The following is a 24838-nucleotide window of genomic DNA, read 5'->3' as shown; positions in this document are numbered from 1 at the left end:
CTTAAACTCTTTCTAAAGCTTGTGGTCCTGACAACACTAGTGTCACAGTCTTACAAAAGCGTTCTCCAGAACTCTCTTTAAAACTTGCTAAACTGTTTAACAAACCCTCTGATCCCTGTAACTATTACCTTATCAGTCTTCAATAATTTAAACTCAAGGTCTTTGAGTTGTTATCACACTTCTAATATCTCAGCTTAAGTCCAATTAATGACTTTCTGACAATTATTATGGATATTGTTGGCCCTGGTCAAATATGATCCGTTTGTCCTACTGCTGACTTGCTACTGATACTAACCAAAAAAAAAAGGTTCTATTGTACGTAAGACAGAAGCAATAAATAGAAAAAAAATCTTGTAGTTATTGGGTGCCTACAAGATTTTCTCCTTGGTTCTGCATTGTAAATATAATTGTCAATAAACCTCAAGTTGCTGTTAAGTTTAAGCCTTTGTCCCATTTGTCATAAGGTTTATTCTTTTATAATATAAGTATAATATAAGCATATTTATTTCTTTATAATAAAAATGTTTCCATGGTTACTGCTTAAGCAAGCTATAAATGAACAAATCTTGTTTCACCAACCAACACAATCTTGTGACATTCTGTATGATTGTCTTTTTATTTTAAAGACTTCATCTTGTTTTTGTTATGAATATGATTTTCATCTTTATGTTGACTCATAATATATACAGTTACAATTTTTTAAGTTTTTTGTCAACATTTGTCTTACTCTTCTTTTTAACTCTCAACTTAAATTTTGTTTTAAAGTTGTTTGCAGGCTTGATAGGAGTAAATTTGATTTAAAAAAATATCAGGTTTTTATTTTTTTATTGTTTGTTTAAAAACTTTTAAGTTTGTTTAAAAACTTAATAACAGTTTAACTAGTATAACATCATTTAATTTTATTTATTTTTATTTTGCATTTTTTCTGAAAAAGGAAAGATATTTTGCACTGAGCATAAATTCTCAGTTTTTAGTAGTGAGATCTATAACTGTAGTATGAGGTATAAGGTATTGGGTTAACTCTAAAACACAGCATGATTTTTATCATAATGCTGATAATGTCCCTATAAAAAAGGATATTCAACACAGTATCTGTAAAATATTAATCTTGCACAATTTTAAATATACTCAATGTTCATATGCGAAACCATACAAACTTTTTAATAAACTTTTTTTCAAACATTTCATAAATTTTTAGGTTGTATTTATTAATGAGTTTTAACATTAAAATAAATAAAAAAATTTTGTTTTTTGGTTTAATTAACTAAGAAATTTTACAGATACTGTGTTTTTTCTTATCAGGGCAGAACTAATGTTATCTTATTTTAAATACTTAATCATACCCTTAAAAAATGGTCACTGTGTGATCCACAATTGGATCAAAGCATCTCTTTTCTTTCACATTATGTTTTATGTATGTATATTTATAATATACTGCGCTCAACTTGTTTCTCCGCGCAGTGGCCTTGTTTGTCAAGGTTTGTGTTTTTGAGTTATAGAGTTGAGAGCAGGTTATAACCACAATTAAATAGCCTCCTCGTCTGTAGTGGCCTTCTCGGCCTTGGGGAGGTGAATTAACAATAAAAAATATATATACAGTTACAGACAATATTGAATAACTCTATGACTAAGAGTCAAAAGTAAGGCATTCCAAAAATATTTTTGAAATACTGCTCCAAAAATATTTTTTAGTATGCTTTTTTTACATCTTCATTATAATATTCACCAAAACAACAACAGTATAACTTTATTTATTAAATATTTAAAAAAAGGTTACATTTTTACTGCAAAATAATTAAGTCTATGTAAAAAATCAACAAAAATTGTTGCAATTTGTTGATCAAAGATTTTTTTTTTTTAATAAAAAAAAATACTATAAATAGACATTTTAAACCTATTAAATTTTTATTTTTAATTTATTTTAGAGAAAATAAAACTAATAATGATTTATCATCAAAATTATTAACTATTTAGCAAAATTATTAACTAGAGTAATTTGTAAAAAAAATTATCTAACCTACAAACAATATGCTGTAAATTTTCATTTATCAGTAAGCGTTGTTAGAAAGATGTGTGTGAACTATGAAATAATTGGTTTATTTTAGATTAAAGATGTGTATTAAATATAAAATAATTGGTTTCATTAGAAAAAATTTGGTTGTTTTTTAAGATTTTATTGATAACTGATATGTTGATTTGCATAAGAAGTCAAATTGTGCATAGAATAATTCAAATGGTTTAATAGGCTGCTTTCAGAAATGCATTTCCCTCTATATCCCCAAACTCTTTGTCTTCAGAAAAGCAAACCCTAAATTAGTTGTATGAACAAAAACCTTTTGGGTTTGCAAAAATACAAATTAAATTAGGTCAGACTATATGAAGCTCTGTGTTGTGGTTTGATATTAGTAAATTTAAGATATATAAATATAAGATATTTTGAAAATATTTGGTTTAAAAAATCACAAAGTATAATGTTCTTAAAAGTCTTGTCAAACATCTCATGGTCTGGGAATGAATGAATGTTACAGGATGCTTTGATTTTAATGGTGTAGAAAGGTTGGTAAATAGTGAAGGTATAATGTCAGGACAATTGTACATGGATTTACTTGCCAAAAATTTTTTATCAATGCTAATAGTTTTTTTTAACAAGAAATTAAATCCAAACATAACAGTTCCTCAAAAAAAGTAACCTTAACATCCTAAGGGCAGCCACGAAGTCTGTAACTTCAACTCATAAAAAAAGTTATTAGAAATTTAGGATCCAAATATCTCATTTAAAATAAACAAAAAAAGATTTTTATAAAGCTTCTGATGAAATATGAAGTTAATATTGATTTCACATTAACTCTTGTAAATAGTATGTCAATGTGCTTAGAAACCATTAAAAAAAGCATTGCATGCAACAACCTACTGAAAAAATACATGATATAATTACATTTTTAATGATGATATTTTTTTGTTGTTGATAAAATTTTTTTGTCGATAATCAAAACTGCAATGTTTTTTACTCTTTTTGCATTTATTTTGGACAAATTAGTTGTAAGATACCTAATTTCAGTAAAAATGAAATTAGGTATCTTACAACTAATTTGTAATTATTGGATTTTGAATATTGAGTGTTAATAATGTTTAAATTTAATTATTTTAAATATAAACTATTTATTGACTATTTAATATTTTAATTTTTTCAGTTTTCTATATTTATAAAATTTGTTAGTCTACTTTCTACGTTCATTAAAATTCTTCAATTTCTATTGTTCATTCAAATTTATTTATTAATTAAAATTTAAAGAAATTAAATCAGTTATTCTATAATATTAAATAAATTCTAAATACATTTGTTTTATACAAGAAATATAGACTCAATCAGTATTGTCTTAAAACATTCAATTTATTTTTGCTATTAATTTTTTCCAAATGTCTAAAAAATTAGGCAAACATATTTTCAATGATACTTAGCTGTTTTCTGAATTTAGTTCATATATATGTAAAACAGTAGTGGACTCTCAACCAAGAAGTAGACTTTGCAAAGTTGATATATCATTAAACATGGGCATTGTGGCATTAAAGAGTCATGTAAAGAATAGGACTTATAAAGTTGATAAAATTGTTCAAAAACAGAAGAAAAAAAATTCTGTTTTTGAACAATTCAGTTATACTTTCTGTGCAGGGAACTAATTTTTTATTTTGCAGTTTTTAAAGTCAATATTAATAGAACAATTGAAGGAGATTTTCAGAATTTATTGCTTAAAGATAAAATTAAAATAAAAGTTACTTAAAGTAAAATCTGCAAATGTAAAATAGTTTAAAAAGGAAGCTAATAAAATGGTAACTATAAAGGAGAAAAACACTCAAAAAGTCCATTACATTGTTGTATGGTAAGAAATGCAAATGTGTTTGATCCAAGTTCAATATCCTCTGTACTGCTTATTGTGGAAATTGAACTTAAAAGCTCTATGATAAAAAGATCAATGATTTAGGATTAATTAAAGGAAAAGATTTGAAAAGGAAGAGCAAAGAAAAATGTTTTAAAGTTAAAACTTTGGAAAAAGCAGTTCAAATTTCAGAAGAGAAAAAATGTTTTTAAAGATATTACTTTGTAGCTAATTTTTTTTTTGTCTTTAAAAAATAATTGGTTTTGAAAATAAAAAAGTAATAGAAATTTTCTCACTTTTTTTTATTTGAATTTTACAATATAGAAAGATACTTAATATTAAGTACTTTTTTGTTATAAAACTTTTTTTTCAAATGTGAGAATACTTTGTCATAAAAAAGACTTTTTAATTAGTTGTTGTGAAGTATAAATAAATAAAAGCCTTTAATTAAAGAACATTTATGATATATATATATATATATATATATATATATATATATATATATATATATATATATATATATATATATATATATATATATATATATATATATTAGGGGTGTACTGTGTCAGAAATTTTGAATTCTGGTTGTACCGGATTTGCCAGAATTGTTAATAAAATTTTGGCTGGAATAAGAGTTATTTAATATATATTTTGTAATTTTTTACCTTATTTAAAGTTTAAGTAACATTTAAAATAAGACTATTCTCCGAGGCAGGTAACATTTTTAATGAAAAAAGAGCTAAAAATTATGACCATATAGAATTTGTAACCCCCACAAGTAGAGGGGGGGAGGTTTAAACTTTATAAGGTCATAATTTTTGAACGCTGAGAGATAATACTATGAAACTTAAAATTTATCTATGAATATAAGTCTAGTTTCTTCATGAATGTGCAAGATTTTTTTCCAATTTTCAACATGCATCAATGCTATTTTTATAAATTACTATTTGAACTACTTTTTTTTATGTTTTTTGACAACTACTATCATTACTAGAATAAAAAATTAGTATACGAGGAAACTGAACAAAAAACCGGTTAACTGGTTTTTTGTTCAGTTTCCTCGAAACCGAAAAACGTTTTTTTTTCCCTAAAAATAACCGGTCGTTGTTATGCATTACTAAATAGATAAATAGTTTAAAGATTTCTTGTTTTGATGAACTAGCAAGTAGCGTGGAATGCACAAATAACATGAAAATATATATAGTTTTATAAAAAGCACTTCGATATTTATACATTTAGTTTTATTTATTTCAATATTTTTTTTACCATTTACTAATAAATTACATACTGACAGAATCTTTCAACAATATTTAAATTTTAAAATACTTAAAATAATCAAAACAATCCAGGAAAGTCAGGTAACACTAACTTAAAGTATTTTGTCAACTTTTTGATATTTTCGTTTGTTGTTTAATTTTTTGTTATTGTTGTTTAATTCTTTGAATTTGAGGTTGTTAAATCTCAAAATCTTGCACCCCATCTTTGAAATAAAATAGTATTACCATATTTTGATCCTACTTTTGGTCTTCCTGTTTTTAAAACTAAATTTAAAAATATTTTTTCTATGGACAGCATTCTAAAATTTTATTAAAAATGTATGTAAAATGTATTTGTTAAATCTTCAGCATATTATATATTAAAATGTTTGTATGTTGTATCTTTGCATTATGTTAAATCTTCAATATATCTATATATTACAAATAAATATATTTAACTTTTAAGGTTCTGATGATAAAATCCTTATTACTTCTTTCTGAAACCTAGCTTTATATTGTTGTACGCTGAATTGTTTATTTTTTTAAAAGACTTTTATGTTATTATGTATTATGACTATCATTGTAATCATAAACTGAAAAAAAAAGTTAAACAGCAAAAGCAAATATTTCGTCAATAAATTTGTTTTTGTTATTTTGTATTACTTTAAATATTATAAATCGTAGTATATTTTTACATTACACTTTTGTAAACAGATCACATGCATAATTTTACATTGATAAAAAGTAGCATATTCAGTTATGAGTATGCTACTTTTTATAGTATTATATAGTATTAAATATATATAGTATTAAATAAAAAAGGATTTGAGTTGCCACAAAAAAAAGATTAAAAAAGAAAAAAGAGACTTATTAATTTAATTTGCATCATTGGATGCAAATTAAATTAATAATGATTAAAAAAGATGTAAATATTTCTGTACATTGATAAAAATTAATTTTTTATTATGAAAAACTTTCTTTTAGTTTACAGATCTAATTCCAGTATATCGATCCTGTTTGTTACATTTGATTCATACAGCAATAATAAAAATTCGCTTTTATAATAAAAAACCGGTGTAAACTGGTTATAATAAAAAACCGGTGTAAACCGGTTTTTTATTATAAAAGCGAATTTTTATTATTGCTGTATGAATCAAATGTAACAAACAGGATTGATAACCTATTATTAACTGTTTTTTCGAAATTTACCGGTTTTTGCCAAACCCTAGTTGAGAATAGTACAAAAAATATTTTATCAACTTGTTGCTCCTCATGTTTGTTTTTTTTGGGGGGGGGGGGGAATAAAGCCAAAGGGCTTTTTTGTTCTTAGCCTCTAATCATTGCATTTTTTTTTGCAAAGCCTCATTATTTTACATAAGTATAAACATACAAATGTTTGGAATTTGCTCCATGTTTGGAAGTTAGTTATCTCAAGCACCAAAAAATCTTGGATCGGTCACTGCTGTAATTTACTGCAAATATAATTACATTGTGTTTATTTAGAATTTTGTATTTTTCACCTAGGTTCACCTTTAGTACTTCATTTCCCTGTAGGAAAATAATTTTTTAATCTAATTTACTGTCTGTGTCACAATTCCGGCATTCCAGCCAGAACCAAAATGACCTAAAAATCACAAATTCCGGCCGGAATTTATGATTTTTAGGCAATGGAATTCCGGTACATCCCTAATATATATATATATATATATATATATATATATATATATATATATATATATATATATATATATATATATATATGTATGTATGTATGTATATGTATATATATAAGGGATGTATATATCTATATAAATAAGCAAAAGAAGACTTGAACTATCTTTCTCACAATTTTTGTAACTTCCAATTTAAACTGTTTTATCTTGCAGTTTGTTGAGATTTGAGATCATTTTGTTAAATTTTACAAAGGGTAGTCTTAAATTTTTTTCCTTCTTTTTTAGATGTTATTTTATGTTATATTATTTTTAGATATTATGTTTCCTCTTAATAATAATTTTTTTTTCCCCTCCTAATATTAGTCTACTTTTCCCCTTCTTCCTTGCTTTTTTTTCCGTTTTTATATAACTAATCCTCCTCAAAATCCTATATTTTCCTGTTTTAAAGTTTTTATATATAAAAAAAGTAAGTAAAAAAATATCTTTTTTGAGTATTTTAATAATTTTTACACATGTGCGAGATTTTTTTTACATTTTGTTAGCAAAATATTTTCCAATGATAGGTTACACCCTTTTCTAATATTGTGTGGCCTTTATAAGTATAATATATCATTTATAAGTATTTTATGAATATATATATATATATATATATATATATATATATATATATATATATATTGTAAAAATCTTATTTAATAATAATTTGAATTATCAAAAAAAAAAACAATAATTTTAATACTTAGTTTTATTTAAGGGTCTTTTGACGGTAAAGTCCATATATGGTCAACTGATAGTGGGAAAAGAATAGCTCTTCTTGATGGAATGCATCCAGGACCCTGTTTACGGATACGTTTCAACCCAAAGTATATGATGTTTTCAACTGGCTGTTCAAATTTGGTATTATATTTATTTCTATTACACCTTTTTTTTTATAATTAGTATGAGGCTTTTTATTTGTTATAAGGCTGAACTTGTTATGAACTTTCCTTCTTTCTCCACTTAAAGCATAAGATTGTTAAAACTGAGAAACAGAAACCACTCTCAAAATAAATTAATATTTTTAAAACAATAGTAATTTTTTATTCTAGTAATGATAGTAGTTGTCAAAAAACATAAAAAAAAGTAGTTCAAATAGTAATTTATAAAAATAGCATTGATGCATGTTGAAAATTGGAAAAAAATCTTGCACATTCATAAAGAAAATCCATCATAGAACTACAAACAATTCTTAAAAGCTACTGGAACTCCTATATCTTCTGTTGGAAAGGTTATAAAAAGATATAAGACTGTATTTATTGAACGAGCTAAAAGTTCAAGAAAAATTTTTTTTTTTAACAACAAATTAACAGTAAGATTTGCTGTTCTTTTGAAAGAAATCCATGCTTGTCTAATAGAGAAAGAACTTAAAAGTACAACGTTTCTGATTTTTTGGTAAAGAAAGTGAAGAAATACTACAATTACTTTTTTCTTTCCAAGCAATAAAATACCCAAATTGTTCCTACAAACAAAATTCCACTATTGAAATACAATAAAGTATTTTTGTACTCCTTTTTTAACTCTTTTTTCATTTTCTCTTTTCTTTCAATCCCATGCTTAAGACATAAAAAGTTGTCAATTTAAAATGTTTATGGCTTTTAAACAATTTCATGAAGCTTGAAATCTATCAATTAATTTTGGTTTAATTGCTGATGTGGTGATGCTGATGTGATAATGCTGATGTGAGGACTTTTTTTTAAAATACTGATGTGATTATGCTGATGTGAGAACTTTTTTTGCTGATGTGAGAACCTTTTTTGCTGATGTGAGACTTTTTTTTTTAAGTTATAAAATTTGTATGATTTTTAAAAATCAATTTTTATGATCAAAGTAAAAAATTATACTTTTTTTTTTTTGTTTACCAAACTTAATTCACCTGCCTAAGATCCAAGAGTACTATAGTGGCCCTCTTGGTGGGGAGCTGGTTATTTTATAAGAGGCTATTTACATTACTTTTTTATTATATTTTTTTTGTTTATCTCTTAATTTTTGCTATCTCCTTTTCTAAACCCTTTAACTCAAAAATACAAAACTTGATGAAAAAGGCTGCTGATTGAAGAAAAAGAGATGATAGATTCAAGAATTTTGTAGAAATCGGTGTACAAAAGATCTTATTTTGATTTTGAAGAGCTTTTTTTTTTACTTTTAATATAATATTTTTAAAATTTTATTTTAAAAACAAGATTTGTAGCCTTATGATTGATATACACATTTGCACCAAGCTACAAGATTGCAATCTAACCAAGCTACAAGATTGCAATCTAACCAAGCTAACTATAAACTATAGTTAAAGCTATAAACTTAAAAGTTAACAAAGCTACAAGCTTGCAAAAGGTAATTGCATTTAGAAAAAGAATTGCTCCTTTGCATTTTTTGAATACTCCTCATTGTAATGTAGACATTTTTATCTCTGTTGGCACAACTGAAACGTATTCATCATTTTTCTGAACGAAGTCTTGTTCTTTGCAGGCTTTTTTTGAAACAAAACACTTTGTTCAGTATTTTCTTTATTAGGTTAATATATTTTTATAAATCAATATTCTAAGAAATGGTTTAATTTAACAAATTATCAATTGACGTAGTTTACTGAGACTTTAATTTTCCTGAAATTTGATGTATATTGTGTCAGTCAACCTCTAAATTAAACATCTAAACTAAACAATAATACTCCCAATAAACGCCCTCAGTATCTCCTTGGCTAAAGGAAATTAGTTTTTGAAAAAAAAACCTAATCTATAATCTTAACTATATAAATATATTTACATGTACAATTAGTATCTGACCCCCTCATATTTTTCATTGCAATGTTTGACCAAAACACAGTGGGTGGTGACTATTACAAGAAAAGATCTTGCCTGTTTACAAAGCTGCCATGACTGATAAAGAAAAATTTCCCCTTGCTCAGTATGCTGTTTTAGTGCAAGTTGGAGCAAAGTGCCATACCGCTAATCCAATAATGGATGTCGTCAATAGTGAGTTCAATAAAGTCTGGACTGATTGGTCAGGGAATTCGCCAGACCTTAATTGCATTGAGCATGTATTGGCAAGAACAGCGTTTTTAAAATCCCATACCTCAAAACCGCCAACGACTCATCACAAGAGTTAAATAAGAATGGGCTTCCATCACCCAGGAAGAATGCTATTCACTCATTGAAAGTACTCGTGGCAGAATTATAGAATGTTCTGGTAAAAATGGTGGAATGACTCACTAATGATCAGTAACATTGTTCTAAAAATTTTGTGAAAAAATGAATAAAAAGTATTAACTAACAACTGAGTTACAGTCTTTTATAAACGGATACTATGGGGTCAGAAATTAAATATATATATAAATATATATATTTATATATATATTTATATATTTATATATATATATATATATTTATATATATATATATATATATATATATATATATATATATATATATATATATATATATATATATATATATATATATATATATATATATATACAGAGAGAGAAATGAAGAAAATAAAATTTTTTATATATGAATTTTTTACACCTTTTCTCGGTTTTTTATTATCACAGTAAATGTATTTTTATTTTAATTTTGTTTGCTTTATTAGGCATTTTGGATTCCTGATTTGAGCGAAGTCGAAAAATAATTTTGGAAATTAGTTATAGTTGTAGCTTTGAGGTTGCATTTGGTTTATATTGTGACCGTAATAGTATCTATGCAGTTATCACGTGGCGAATGGCCTTATTTGATAAGTCAAATTTCAAATAAAAGAAATGAAAGAACTTTAAGTTATTCGAAGAAATTTTTTACAAAATGAAAAATAGAATTTAAAAAAGTTTTAGATTTTTTACTTTTAAATAAAAACTTTCTAAACTTTAAACTTTGTCTTCTTTTTTTTTTTTACATTTATAAATTAGTTTAATGTAGTCATTCTATGACAACATGAGACGAGTGAGATGCTTGTTTACGGAAAAGATTAATTATTTTTATTCATCGTAAAAATAAGAATAAATATTTTTAATTGGTAGGCAATCGTCTTATAAGTATGTAAGTAGCCGAGACGCATAGGACTTGAGAAATGCTGGACTTCGAAAGTCTTAAGATTATGTTTTGCTTTAACTTTTAAAGCGTTGTACAGGTATATGCACCGCAAAAACTAACGCACCTCAAAAACCACACGGACACATTGCACTGTAGCCAGGCCTATTTAAACATAATAAGTATAAGATTGCAATTTTTTTGTGTTCAAACTAATGAAGAAGAAAAAAAACATTGATGTTTTTATAGCATAAAACAATTTTTTTAAGCCTTTTCAAAAATTTTCTCTGGTTTTTTAAAGCAATATTTTCAGTATAAATAAATAAAAAATACGCAAATGTCAGATATAAAATAAAATACGCAAATGTCAAGTTTGCGAAGTTGACTTTTTATTAAGCTCTTGAATGTCCTTTTTAATAATAATCAAATGGTCAAATCTATTTAAGTGTTATGTTTGATAATATTGAGCAAAGGTCAACTTAGTAGTGATAAGGTTCTTGGGGTGCATTTTGCAAATAAACATAAAAGTCAAATAACACAACTAGAATAATGTTTAGTATTATATGAAATTATAAACTAGGCTTACAATAAATCCTTCATTGCTCTCTGAATCACTATCTGCATTGAATAAGCTATCACTATCTGCATTAAATAAGCTGTTTTTCGATTTTTTACTGTTCTTTGCAAAGCTGCAGCAGGAAAAATTATTGTAGGTTTTTTTCCATCATCACGGCATGCTAACTTGCTGCATTAGGATTTCAAAATATTGTGGCATTTTGGGCCCCTCAATTTTTTTACTCTACAAATGCTTTCAGTACACACACATTTCTCTGACACACTTCTTCAGTACACACACATTTCTCTCTACATTTAATAAAGACTTTTTTTCTTGTTCTTTTTTTTCTACATTTTGCACTTGTTTTCGAACTTTTTTGCTCTTTCTTTTCATTTATGTTTTTAACTAAACTGAAAACATCCTTAGCCTTCATGGACCCATGCACTTGAGTTATTCGTGTGGAATTGGTTGATAGATTTGGCTTTACTTTTTTAATGGTCATAAAACCTTGTATCTCCTCTAATTGGATGCTCTTCTCATGCATATCTTTAATCAAAAATTGAGCACTTTCAAATTTTTCTTTCCAATACAATGCTGATCCTTTTCTTTTATCAGGAGAGACAACAAAAGAGAAATCAGAGCTTATGATTGATGGTGTGGATGAAACTGATGGGTCTTCAGGAGTCTCCATACAACTATTTGCTCTTTTAAACTTGTCTTGTTGCATGAATTCAATTTCATGAAAAGTTTTCATAATCAAAAGGGAATGAAATAACATGAAAATCAAACCTCGAACTATGTCCATCTGATAATAGGATTACAGGTCTTTTAACATTGTTTTCTTTCAAATACTCATCAAATTCTTTAACAGCAGCTAAAAGGGTATGGCCATTTGATACACCATGTTCTGAAGTGGTTACTAGTAGATGTTTTATGTTAGCTGCTATTTCATTTGGTACCATCAGGCTTGTTATACTGACATTGCTAAATATCACTTGACACATACAGACCTCTCCTGGAATTGTAAGGTATAGTTTTATTAGTAATATTATTTCAGTTTAAGTTAGTTTTAAAAGTTCCTGAACAAAAACAGTTTTATTACTTTTATTTTTAAATATATAGAGAGTCTATGTTAAATCAAGTCTCAATAAAAAGAGATTTTTTAGAAAATGTAGATTATAAGAAAGCACCCTTTTAACAGCTGGCTATGATGGAGCAAGACCGACCGTTTTGTAAATATAGAATACAAAAATTAAAACAAACCTGAGAATGACACGAAGTGATAAATGCTAACACATTCTCTGTTTTTTTTTTCGCATTTTTTTACATTGATCTCCCTTCGCAGCATAGACCAAACCACAAGAAGTTCCATCAACACCATAATGAATGAATTGAGGAGTTTCATCATTATTATAAATTCTTGTGGTGTCAATATTTCTTTTCCAAACCCCTTCCTCAATTTGCTCTGCTTCTGTCATAATTCCAGCTGCAATAAGTTCCTCTGCTAATGCATCTACAATATAATTGATTAAATTAGTTATACCTATCTGGACTTTGAAAGGAGAGAAAGAGCTTTAAAGAGAAACATATTATTATAATGCAATAAGTTAGGTAAATATGAAACATAACATTTTTTCAAACACAAACAAACCTAAATAATTGCGAGCCATTTTCCTTGTACAATTTAAGGTTCTGTTGATTGACACTTGTCCCTGACGTTTGATTGTTAAACTATCATATTTTGCATGAAATCTTAGCTTTAAATTTATCTAGATCATGTTTTATAATTTTTAAATATGCTCTAAATTGATATGTAAAATAATTTCAGATAAAAGCTTTGGATCCTTGATTGCCTTTTTTTTGCTACGTTTTCTGTATTACCATCTAATTTTGGCTTGCCAATACAAAGTTTGTTTCTGAATAGATGGCATGCCCATCTTAAGTTTGTTTCTGAATAAACTTTGAATTTTAACCTTCCTTATTTTACTTTACTTTCATTTTAATGCACTTTCCATTAAATTTTAAGACAGGTGTGTGATAAATTTGTAACATCGTTTCAAAATAACGTATACACAAGTGATACGCGCTTGAAGAATACTTAAACTGTGTTGTTGAGCTACTGAGTTAACATTGAATACGCTTTGTGTAAAAATTTTTGGTTTATTTATGTCTTTCGAAAAACAACTATAGCCATGGTTAAAATAGAAGATGTTTTTTGTAAAAATTGCTAAAATCTTTTCGTCTATAAAGGTTTTACACAGCTTATTTTAAATAAAAAGTTTCGGACTTTAATGTAATCATAATCATTTTAAGTTCAGCAATTTCTTTATCGTATTTTTCTTTTAATTCAATAAAGTTTTTTTTCTTTCCTGTTTAAGTTTGATTTTTATGAACGACAAAATCGTGTAAAATAGCAGATTGTAGACAAAATGGACGAATATGACAAAAGCAGCCGTGGTTTAATAGTTTTAGTTCTGGCTTCAGAACTGGAGGTCCGTGGTTCGAGGTCGGAACTTTCAAATCTTTCTTTTCTATGGCTCATGTTAATTTGAATTATTTCTTTTATGAAATGAATTAAGTCTTTTTTATCACGATGTGATACAACGGACGCTGTAGTACTTAGGTACATTTCAGTTTCAAGTTTGTTATTAGACAACAATTCGTATTGATCTTTCTTTGCCAGCTCCGAAAAATGACATAATTGGAAAATAACTTTTTTATTTCTTTTTTTAGAACTTGACGATTGAAACATTTAATATCTATTAAAAACTTGTGTGCTAGCTTTTATAGTATTTCATGATTTTTTTATGAATAATTAACTCGTTTCCTACAAAGTTTATTGTACCGCTTTTAGACGTTTTCTGTGATTACCATTTGTTTTTCTACTTCTGTTAAGTCGCCTTTTATTTATTTTTTTATAATATAGCAAGCATTTTTTTAATTACTACATCTTTCTATTTTGATTTTATAATTTATAATTGAAACAATTTCTTTTTTTGATATTTGGTTTTTTTTTTCCTTTGTAAGAAAAATACATTCTGGATTTCGCCACGGCACAAAGACCCTTTAGTATAATTTTTTTTACGCCAAATTACGTCGCGCCGTTATGTTTAAATGACAGTGTTGACATTTTAGAAAAAAACATGCAAAATGGCAGGTGAAATCCTTCCAGGCAAGGAAAGTGAATTTCATGAATTAAATACATCTGAAATTGAAGGAGATATCCATGTAGCTGGAATTTCGATTGAAGAAGAAGATCAAAGCACTTTAGATGAACCCATAACTCAAACTTTAGTATTTTGCATTTCTCTTTTGATATTTCACCGGATTTATAATATAAAATATATCTAAATAATCGCTACTTTTCATAATTTTCACACTAATTTAGTTTATTTACTCGACCACAGAAACAAATTCATGTGGGTAAAAGATTAAATAATTTTAGTTCTTTTTGGATTACTTATATTTTTATACAAACCAAAAAGTTCTTTTTGGTTTGTATAAAAATATAAGTAACCCAACTAAAAAACATAAAGTTATTTTTTTTTTTTTAACTGAGCACAACATTAATATATAGTTGATAACTTATTATAGATAATGTAAACACGATATAATGCACAATTTACAAGGCTTAGGTAGTTGTCACAACTGTGCAGTACACTTCCTCGATTTGATAATTCATATAGAACTAATGCCAATTTATGCAAATTATTTCTATGTGATTATTACAGTAGGTATCTGCTATTTGTAATGCTAAAAGTCTTACATTTTTTTATACAGAGTTTTTTATTACATTTTGGTAGTTGTAGATATTATGTAATAAAATATTGGTTAATCTTTGTTTTAAAACAATTTTTATTGCATATTTTTTTAAATTTAAAGCATCTATTTTTATTGCATATTTATGCAAATATAAATATTCGGGTTTTTTATTTTTTATAAATTTGATATGAGTCCATACTTTTTTATTTTTTTACAAACATTGCTCTAGTCTAGTTTTTAGAAGAAAAAAAAGTTAACTATTAAGTTTATTCTTGATCCTTGCTTTTGACTTTTGACACACACACACACACACCTATAAAGTTGTGTGTCTCTGTGCGTAGTGCTCTTGAATGATGATAATATCTTACTAATCTTCAAAAAAGAATAGAAACTTAAAAGCACATGTAATTACCTTAGTAATCTTAAATTACTTTCTTTTCACCAGGATGAGTTTCTTAGTGAAAAGTCATATGCCACAAACTTCTTAGAACTTTTAGACATTGTTACTAAGGCACTAAATCATAGGTATATGACTGTCCTAATCCTACTTGATTTTTCCAAAGATTTTAACAAAGCATAACTGTTAACTTAAAGTTTTTAGTAAGCCATGAACTTAAAATTTTATGGTTTTAGATTTATTGTAAAAGTATTAACTTGGATTTCTGATTTTCTAAGAGAAGTCTTAAGTATTTATAGGCAAAGCTAATTAGTGGAGTACCACAGGAATCGCTGGTGTTGTTTTTAACATATAATAATGATATGCCAGAAATAGTTTAAAGGAAGAAAATTGTAAACTTTATGCAGTTGATTGCCAGCTTGTCACTATGATTAAAAATAATCTAATTATTTTATCAATTTAAAGTGATCTTGACGCCCATACAAATAAGGCAAATGTAATCTTAGGAATTCTTAAACAAGAATCTAGATCTTCTATTTTTATCAAACTGTGTACAACCTTTGTTTAGCCTTATCTAGAATATTATGCATCTGCTTGGAATTTTTTTAAAAGACAAAAAAGTTTTATATAGAAAAGTGCAATCAAACTGGTACCAGAAATAGAAAATCTAGATTACAATGACTGTCTAATTAATCTCAATCTGCAAACTCTAAATGAAGCTAGGAAAAAGGGTGGTGACATTGGTTTCTACACTAGGTGCCATTCTTGCTACTGCATAGAGTAATACATAGAGCCACTTAAAATAATACATTAAACCTTATCAATAAAAAAATTAATGATAATATGAACAATAAATTAAGATACGGATCATATTTATCTAAAATAGTAAAAGTTATTTTACTAATCAATCTATAAAAAGTTCATATCAAGAGCGTTACTTTAAAGACTTAAGAGTTATCAGTTTATACGCTCTTTTGGGGTGGTAATTTATCTACAAATAATATTATATATAAATCCATCCTGATGGACCACAATTCAGTTTTGGAATCCATAAATTTGATAATTTATTAAAGGTTTGTATTATAGTTATTACAGTTTATAAACTTTTTTTTTACTTAGAGAAGAGATTTGACTGCTATAGTTTCGAAGTTTCTTCATGTTATTGTTCCAAGACAAAAAAAATCTTTGCTACGTGATTGTATGTTACCTTTTGATCATTTTTTTACATTTTTACATTTTTATCAGTTTTTAAATTTGAAGCTGTTTATGAATCATTGAAAAGATTTATTAAATTTCTTTACATTTTAATATTTATACTTTGTCTTTATTTATCTAAAATTTTAGAGAAATTTTCATTTTTAATTTACCATTTTGAAATTTTTTGTGTAAACGGTTACACATAGAAAAAAAAGTGTTTAAATTGTTGCAATGAATTATTTCATTCTAATTTATTTTATAAGCTTATAAGATTTTTTTAATTATATTAGTTTTTAATAATAAATTAGAGATTTAGATTCAAGGTTAACCATAGCCTCGATTAGTAATCTCTGGTTAAGTGTGCAAGTTTTTTTAAACTTTTGTAGTCTTTTATGTCAATATAATTAGATGCTTTAATTTTCCCAACCACCCTAAGCTTTTTAAGAGCCCCCTGTTTATTACTTATTATAATTTTACAAACAAAAACTTTCAGTGTAAACAGGCTTTAAAAATTGTCATCCTAGTAAATCTTGATTTGTTAAAAATGAGCTTTTGGCTTATTTCTTACCAAAGTATAAAACTTCAACATATTAAATTCTATTGAAGTTTTGATAAAACAGCTGTTAAAAAAATGTGCATTTGACCGCAAGCCACTCTAGAATTGAACGACTTTATGCATGTTTTGTAAAAAATATTAGTTTGGATTTACAAACTGAAATCTTTAATAAAAAAAAACTTATATTGTAACATGGAAAAATTCTTACACCCCTCCCTCCTCCTCCCCCTTGAGTTAAGGACTCGAGAGTACCTAAGAAACAGATATTGGTATATAAATTAGGTAAAAGTTTTAAGGTTTTTTTTATATCTACGCTTGTTTTTAATATGATTAATCTTATTCTAATGAAACAAGAGTTTTAAATTTGTTCTTTCATTTTAATGAAACATCAATTTAAATGAATTCTCTCATTCAAATAAAATAAAATTATTAAAAAATTTATTTTAATAATTTTATTTTGTTTGAATTAAAGTCAATAAAAATATATGATGAAACTTTTTTATTTAAAAAAAACTGTTTTTAAGTTTGTTTTTGTAATTATTTAGGGGATTTATGGGGTCCATTGATTTTATGTATTTTGTTGGCCACACTCCTGCAAGGTAGAGAGAGTGATGGTGCACCACAGTTTGCTCAAGTTTTTGCTGTTGTCTGGGTAGGTTCTGGAGTAGTCACTTTAAATTCAAAACTTTTAGGTGGCACCATGTAAGTTTTAAATTCCTATTAGATTAAAAAATATTTCCTAGTTGATTTATATTTAATTGTTATTTATATTAAGTTATATAAAAGTATTATATTTATTACTTTTATTTAGTTCATTTTTTCAAAGTGTTTGTGTTCTTGGTTATTGTGTTCTTCCGCTTGTCGCAGCACTTATAGTTTGTAAGATAATTCTTCTTGCAAAAAGCACGACATTGTTATTTACCATTAGGTGTCTGGTTGTTATGGTGACAATGATATGGTCATGTTTTGGTAATTATTTAACTTATATGTTTTACAAGTTACAAGTCTGTAAAAGCAATATTTAGTATTATTCTGAACATGTCTGCAGCAATTTTTTTTATTAACAATCAATTTAAAAATATGTTTATTTATGAATTACATATAAAAACTTGGCTATAGAAGTATGAAAATTATGTCATTGCAAAAAAAAGAGAGATTCATGCCTCATGTTTTTACCCCCACGTACATCTTGTTGAATTTTATTAAAAAAAAATTTTAAATCAATATTAAAAAAGTTTTTTTTTTTTTAACATAAAAAAATAACAATATTTGCTAAAGACTTTTTTTTTTTTGCAAGACATGAAAACTCTCTACAACTAACATGTCAATAAAAACTCCATTTTTTGTTACTTTTTTCTTTTTTTAATTTAGTTATATCAAAAGAATACAAAAAACATACCAAAAATTCTTGTAAATAAATAAGCAAACTTAGTTAGGTCGACAATTACTTAAAAAGGTTAACAATTATATAAAATTGCTTACAATAAATAGTTTTGCCACATTTAAAGCCTTTTTTTAAGTTTTTATTTTTTATTTTTTATAAATTATTACCATCCCCAAGGCTGAGAAGGCCACTACAGTCAAAGAGGCTGCTTTTGTGGTTACACCCTCTCTCAACTCTATAACTTTGAAACACAAATCTCGACAAACAAAGCCGCTGCATGAAGAAACAAGTTAAGCGCTACCAGGGACGTGGTGGGGTTTGAAATCTGAACGTCTCGCTTATGAGACGAGCGCTCTACCACTACCGCAGGTTAAAAAGCAAAAGCAAACTGGCAAATAATAAGTATGAAGGATGCTAAATAATAAGTGAATATGAAAAAATAAATATGAAGGCTCTATGATTAGTAACAGATAAAAAACAAGAATATGAAAAATTTCAGAAACTTGCATCAGAAATACTCTGAAAACATTTAAAACGACAGATGGCATTCAACATCATGAAGGATTCAGGAGGTTAAAAAAAACTACGGAGTAAGTTTTTTTGTCAAGTCAAAAAAAATTTGTTAAAGAGCCTATCCATGGTTATCATGAACTTACCAAAACTGTCTTTCTTCAAATATATTAAAAAACATTTTACAAATAAGTAAAATGAGCAAAACATCCTTATTCTTATTAATTTTATGGATATATCAATTGAATAATTTCTTTTTCTCAAACTTTCTGAAAATAAATTTTTTCAGAAATTTAATTTTAAAATATTTTTAATGATAGCGCCTTTTCATTTAGGGTGTCTAAAAGGCACCCTTATAAGAAGACTATGAGTGGTTGGAAAAAGAGAGGGGGGCTTAACTTAAAAAATTTTTTTTAAAAAATTGCATAACAATTTTCTAGAAAAATATTACAATTAAAGAGGCAGAGGGCTTTGAACCTTCCCTTCTGCTTTTTTTTTTGTTTGGAAAACTTTTATGTAGTTTTTATATATTAAACAATTCTGAAAATAAAATTCCTCCAGTTTGTCTCAATTAGAAAAATTTTTATGGATGTAATTCACTTTAATTCAAAACATACCAAAATTTTTAATTAAAGGTGCCTAAACTCTGACAAAGTTTTGACTAGTTTAAATTCTGACAGTATAGAAAAATTTTTGATAAGAAATTGCAAGAACTGTAATTATCATTGTAACTAAAATGAAAAGCACAAAATCATTTTCATAAAAAAAAAATTAATTGTGTAATAAGCAGCAATGCTTTTTAAAAGCCATGGTTGTTGCAAAAAAAAAAATTTAAAAAGAGTGTCGATTTAAATGCAAATGTTTTTGATTAGATCGGACTGTTTGCTAAATATAAAATTTACACTCTAAATTATTGCATAATATTTTTTATTTTATGTAATGAGTTATATTTTGCATTTTAATTACTTTGATATATTATTCACTTTTATTGTGGAATTTTTAATTGTTGTAATAATTCTAAAAATGCTTGCATTTTATTACAATAAGAAATTATAAAACATTTTTTATAAGCAGTAAAAACTTTTATAGCTTTGTCAAATTTTTTTTCAAATAAGTAATGTTAATGAATAAGGTAATAAATAAATATATAGCAAGTGTAATAAGCTTGGCGAATTATTGCCGACCTTATTTTGCCTAATTCTGAGGGCTGTATGTGAGGCCTCAATTTGAGGGAGGTGTAAACTTTATAAAGTCATAAGAGCCGATCAAAAAGAGATTATTGAATCAAATTTGAAATTTGTTGATGAATATAAATAAAGTTTAAAATTATAATAAAAATAACAAATTCATTGACTCATTGCCCTCTTATTTGGGGCTGGGGGCTAACGTTTTGGGGTTTTTATTGTTCCCAGTCTCCAATCACTGCAATTTTTTACATAGCATCCTCATTCCTCATATATATGAACATACTTAAATATGGAGTTTTCTTTATGCTTCATAGTTGCTTAGCTCAAACATCAAAAAAAGTTGTCTATGGCCTTGATAAGGATTCCAAGTTTAAAATATGATTGTTCCACTAACCTTAAAGTCTTAATTTTTTTCCCAGAAATAGTCCATAAGCTTCTTTACATTTTTGGATCTCTTGGATACCAAAAGCCAGAAAAAAATTATTCTTTTGTGGCTTTCAAATCCAGAGTCTTTTTTTGAACTCTACACCTCTGTTACTAAGTAAAAATCTTTTTTTTTAATCTAAAGTATCATAATAAAATTCTTAATAACATAATATTAAGATTTTCTTCATTCTTTAGGAATTTTTCACATTTACTAGCATTATTATCAGTGTAGTTGACAAAAATTTTTAATGATTTGTTTAAATAAAAAGCGTCCAAAAATATTTGAGATCAATCTACTGCAATATTTTCTTCCCATTTTAGCTATTGTTGCATTGTTAAGGGTCAAAAAAAAAAGTTTTTTAAATTGTATAAACAGTTTACAGCATACGTTCAAAAGAATTATGGCATTTTCTTCTATTCGAGCTAATATTTAAAAAAGATTTACTAATGTAGTAATAGTATAATATAATATAGTAATGCTATAGTAATAAGTAGAATTATTATAAAAAAAGTGATTATATATATATATATATATATATATATATATATATATATATATATATATATATATATATATATATATATATATATATATGAATGTATATATATATATATATATATATATATATATATATATATATATATATATATATATATATATATATATATATATATATATATATATATATATATATATATATATATATATATATATATATATATAAATATTGCACCTAAAATATAGGAAATTGGAAATTTTTATCCTTTTTTCCGATACAATAAAGTATGACAAGCTCTTCGTCAATGTATTTCTCATTGTAACCAATCAATACCATTTATCAAAGATTTATAAACTTAATTTTCTATTTTTTCTTAGTAACTTTATTCTTCTCAATAGAAAAAAAAAATTAAAACTTGTTATGTTACTGTAATAATAAAGATATTATTTTTCATTACTATTAATATTTAAATACTATATTAATTCAATTTGCTAACACTATTGTTATTTTATTAAAAAGATTTAGTTACTTAATTAGTAATATTTATTATGATAGTGATAATGTAGTAGCAATAACTTTATTATTATTGTTATAATTATTTTCACTATTGGTTTTTCATTTGTCAGGGGCGAATGCGGCACTTTTTGATGATTGAGATAACTTTATTAATAGTATCTATCTAATAGTAAAATTATGACGATATAAAGTTTAAACCTCACTCAATTTGAGGGGGCTACAAATTTAAAAGATCATAATTTTTGAACGATTAGTTATTATTGCATGAAATTTAAAATTTATCGAGGAATATAAATTTAGTAAAAAATAATAAATAAAAATGTTTTATTAGCTTGTTACTCTCACGTTTGGAGCAGATGTAGCTAACATTTTAGGGCTTATTTGTTCCCAGGCTTCAGCCATCGCATTAATTACAAAGCATCGTTATTTGACATAAGTATAAACATATAAATGTTTAGAGTTGTCTAGAATTTAACTTTAGAATCGTCCGTAAACTATGCAACGCTAAATTTCACTAATAAAAAAAACAAAGATCAAAGATTTTACCTCCAAGAGCCTTAAATTAAATAAAAAATCTAAATAGCACATTATATTTAATGAAAATCGTCGCGACGGATTTTTTTCCCGTACATCATTGGCAGTATGATTAGCCATAGGCAGTATCATTTGCACCGTTTGCAATACGCGTAAAATGCAGATAGAAAAGCGGTTGCCGTAGGTTTTGATGAAAACATAATCGCTGATTGTGCACGAGGCTAAAAATAAAAACAACATTGAACAGTTAATTTCAAGAATCGTATCATATGTAATATAACTCAAGTTTTTGTTTTCTAAATGTTAAAAACTCTTATTTCCTTATTAGCTTTGAAACAGTTGCAACATGAAATGTCTTCCAAAGTTGGTAAAATCTTATTAAGTAAATTCTTATGAAGAAGTGTTGATTATGGCATATATGTTCTTTTCATACAACAAGAAACATGAATAAAATTGTTTTCAATTTACATTAACAATTAAATAGCTTTAAACGGGAACTGTTTACTCAGGATAAAGATTTAACGAGGTTTCCGAGGCAATAACCTATAAATCAATCATTGATGATTGTTTGCTTCTTTAACTATTGCTACCTTTTGACATGCAAATCCGCATCGCCGCGTAAAAGAGCTTAAGATCTTCTGTTTTTTAAATAAATTTAGTGTTGCGTCATTTATGGATGATCCTTTTCTCAGACATCAAAAAATGCTGCATCCGCCCCTGTATTATAATTTTAATGTTAATTATATTGTTGTTATATATCTTATTCGTTTTATTATATATTGTTATTATTACTATTATCATTATTTGTGATGTATATATATATTTTTTCTAATATGGTTTTAAAATCTTTTTTATTATTTTTTTGTTTTATAAGTTTTCTTCTATATGCTTCTTTTTTTAATTCTTTGTTTTATTTTTTTTTTAATTGTCGCTCTATTGACTAGATTTTAACTGAGTTACAATTTTATCTTTGTGATAACATTTCATAGAATAAACTTCTATTTAGCTTCTCTGGCATTTCTCGGCGACAGCCAACCACATAATCGCAAGCCCCTAGCAGTTTATCCTATTTGTTTGTTTTATTTTGTTATTAGCTGGCTGGTCTTATCGCACTCTGGATGACTTTTATGAATTTTGCTTTATGTACATAAGATTGTTAAAGTAGCGAGGTTGCAAGATTGTTCAAGATGCATGAGAATTAGACGACCTGATTTTTATGAGAATTAAATAATCGAATGGTTCTTTCTGAAATGATTAAACATTTATTTATTTTTTTGTAAATATATTTCATGTATAATTTTAAATACCGGTAACATGATATATAATAAGCCTTTAGTAATTCCTGGTCGCAAATTATATCTTTGCATTTCTACTTAAAAGCAAGATTTTATTTTTCTACTAAAGCCAGGGGTCGATGTTATAATTCTTTATAAAATTGCGTAGTGCACCGACTCATCAAGGCAAACAATATTAACATACAAACCGGACCGACTCATATTAAGGTACAAACTCGCGTTTTTTTTGTTTTAGATTAATAGCATTGAAAAAAAAAAGAAAGAAAAGTTTAAATCTTTTTTTGTTTGTTTTTTTTAAAAAAAAAAAAAAGATTAAAACAACTTTAATTATAATATTTTAGTTTTGCGAATCTTCAAATACTGGAATTGATTTATATCTTATCTCAATTGATGTTACTTGTATTTGAAAACGTCTTAAACGTCAATACTGATCGTTTTGTTCAGGTTATGTTCAGTGATGAATCTACATTTAAGGATGAATCTACATAAAACAAAGCTAGGTTCGTGCGTCACAGACTAGAACAAAACCAGCCGAAATCCAATGTGAGCACTGTGAAGCTCCTAACATTCATATTAGTTTGGTAAGAGTACCAATCGGCTTTACATTGCTTAAAAAACAATGAAACAAGATTAGTACAAGACTGTTCAGCAAACCAGATGTATTACACAACTGAGTATGGTTTCCATATAGGCGGCTTCATTACCATGCATAATTCTAAAAAGAAATTAAAACAAAAGCAAATAAATTTTTGAAGTTAATAATCGTGTTTTTATTTTATGTTACTTTATATCCATATTTTTATGATACGCATCTGGATTAAATAACACTTTATTTTTTAATTTCAGATTTTTTATGAAATTATTGTTGAAAATACTCTTTTCATGCTCTTTTACAAGCAAAAGTTGCTCTTGTTCTATAGTGACAATGCGACCTGTTTGCCTTCTGGCATTGCGTTAAAAATTCGAAATAGGCTATATTTTATAACCTATATGCATACTAATTTGTTGAATAATAAAGCGCAATATAAGCGAAAATAATAAAGCGCAACTTGAGATATTCACTTCAAGCTTATGTTTGGGGATCTTACGGAAAACAACTTCATTTCCAGGTTCATCGTGATTTCCTATCATCATTCGTTTTGCCAAAAAAATCATT

At 26.2% G+C, this 24838-nt stretch overlaps 2 protein-coding genes across 2 annotated transcripts in view; both read left to right on the top strand.

Annotated features, from left to right (window-relative positions):
* The window catches only part of LOC100206133 (WD repeat-containing protein 82), a 40001-nt gene extending 29297 nt beyond the window's left edge, over positions 1–10704 (top strand). The window contains exons 8-9 of the mRNA XM_065812738.1: positions 7562–7704; positions 10432–10704. Coding sequence (XP_065668810.1) covers positions 7562–7704; positions 10432–10470 — 182 coding nt within the window. The 3' untranslated portion in view covers positions 10471–10704. The remainder of the gene's footprint in view (positions 1–7561; positions 7705–10431) is intronic.
* Positions 10705–14523: 3819 nt separating this feature from the next.
* On the top strand, positions 14524–23715 carry LOC100211821 (protein YIPF6). The gene is made up of 5 exons (XM_065812737.1): positions 14524–14712; positions 16697–16775; positions 17876–18032; positions 18142–18299; positions 23394–23715. The coding sequence occupies exons 1-5, from the start codon at positions 14569–14571 to the stop codon at positions 23507–23509; spliced, it is 654 nt and encodes a 217-aa protein (XP_065668809.1). The 5' UTR covers positions 14524–14568; the 3' UTR covers positions 23510–23715.
* The last annotated feature ends 1123 nt before the right edge of the window (positions 23716–24838 follow it).

This window comes from Hydra vulgaris, chromosome 12 (genome assembly GCF_038396675.1).
Source record: "Hydra vulgaris chromosome 12, alternate assembly HydraT2T_AEP".
Taxonomy (NCBI): domain Eukaryota; kingdom Metazoa; phylum Cnidaria; class Hydrozoa; order Anthoathecata; family Hydridae; genus Hydra; species Hydra vulgaris.
The sequence above is the reverse complement of the archived record's forward strand: the minus strand, read 5'-3'. Positions and strand labels throughout refer to the sequence as shown.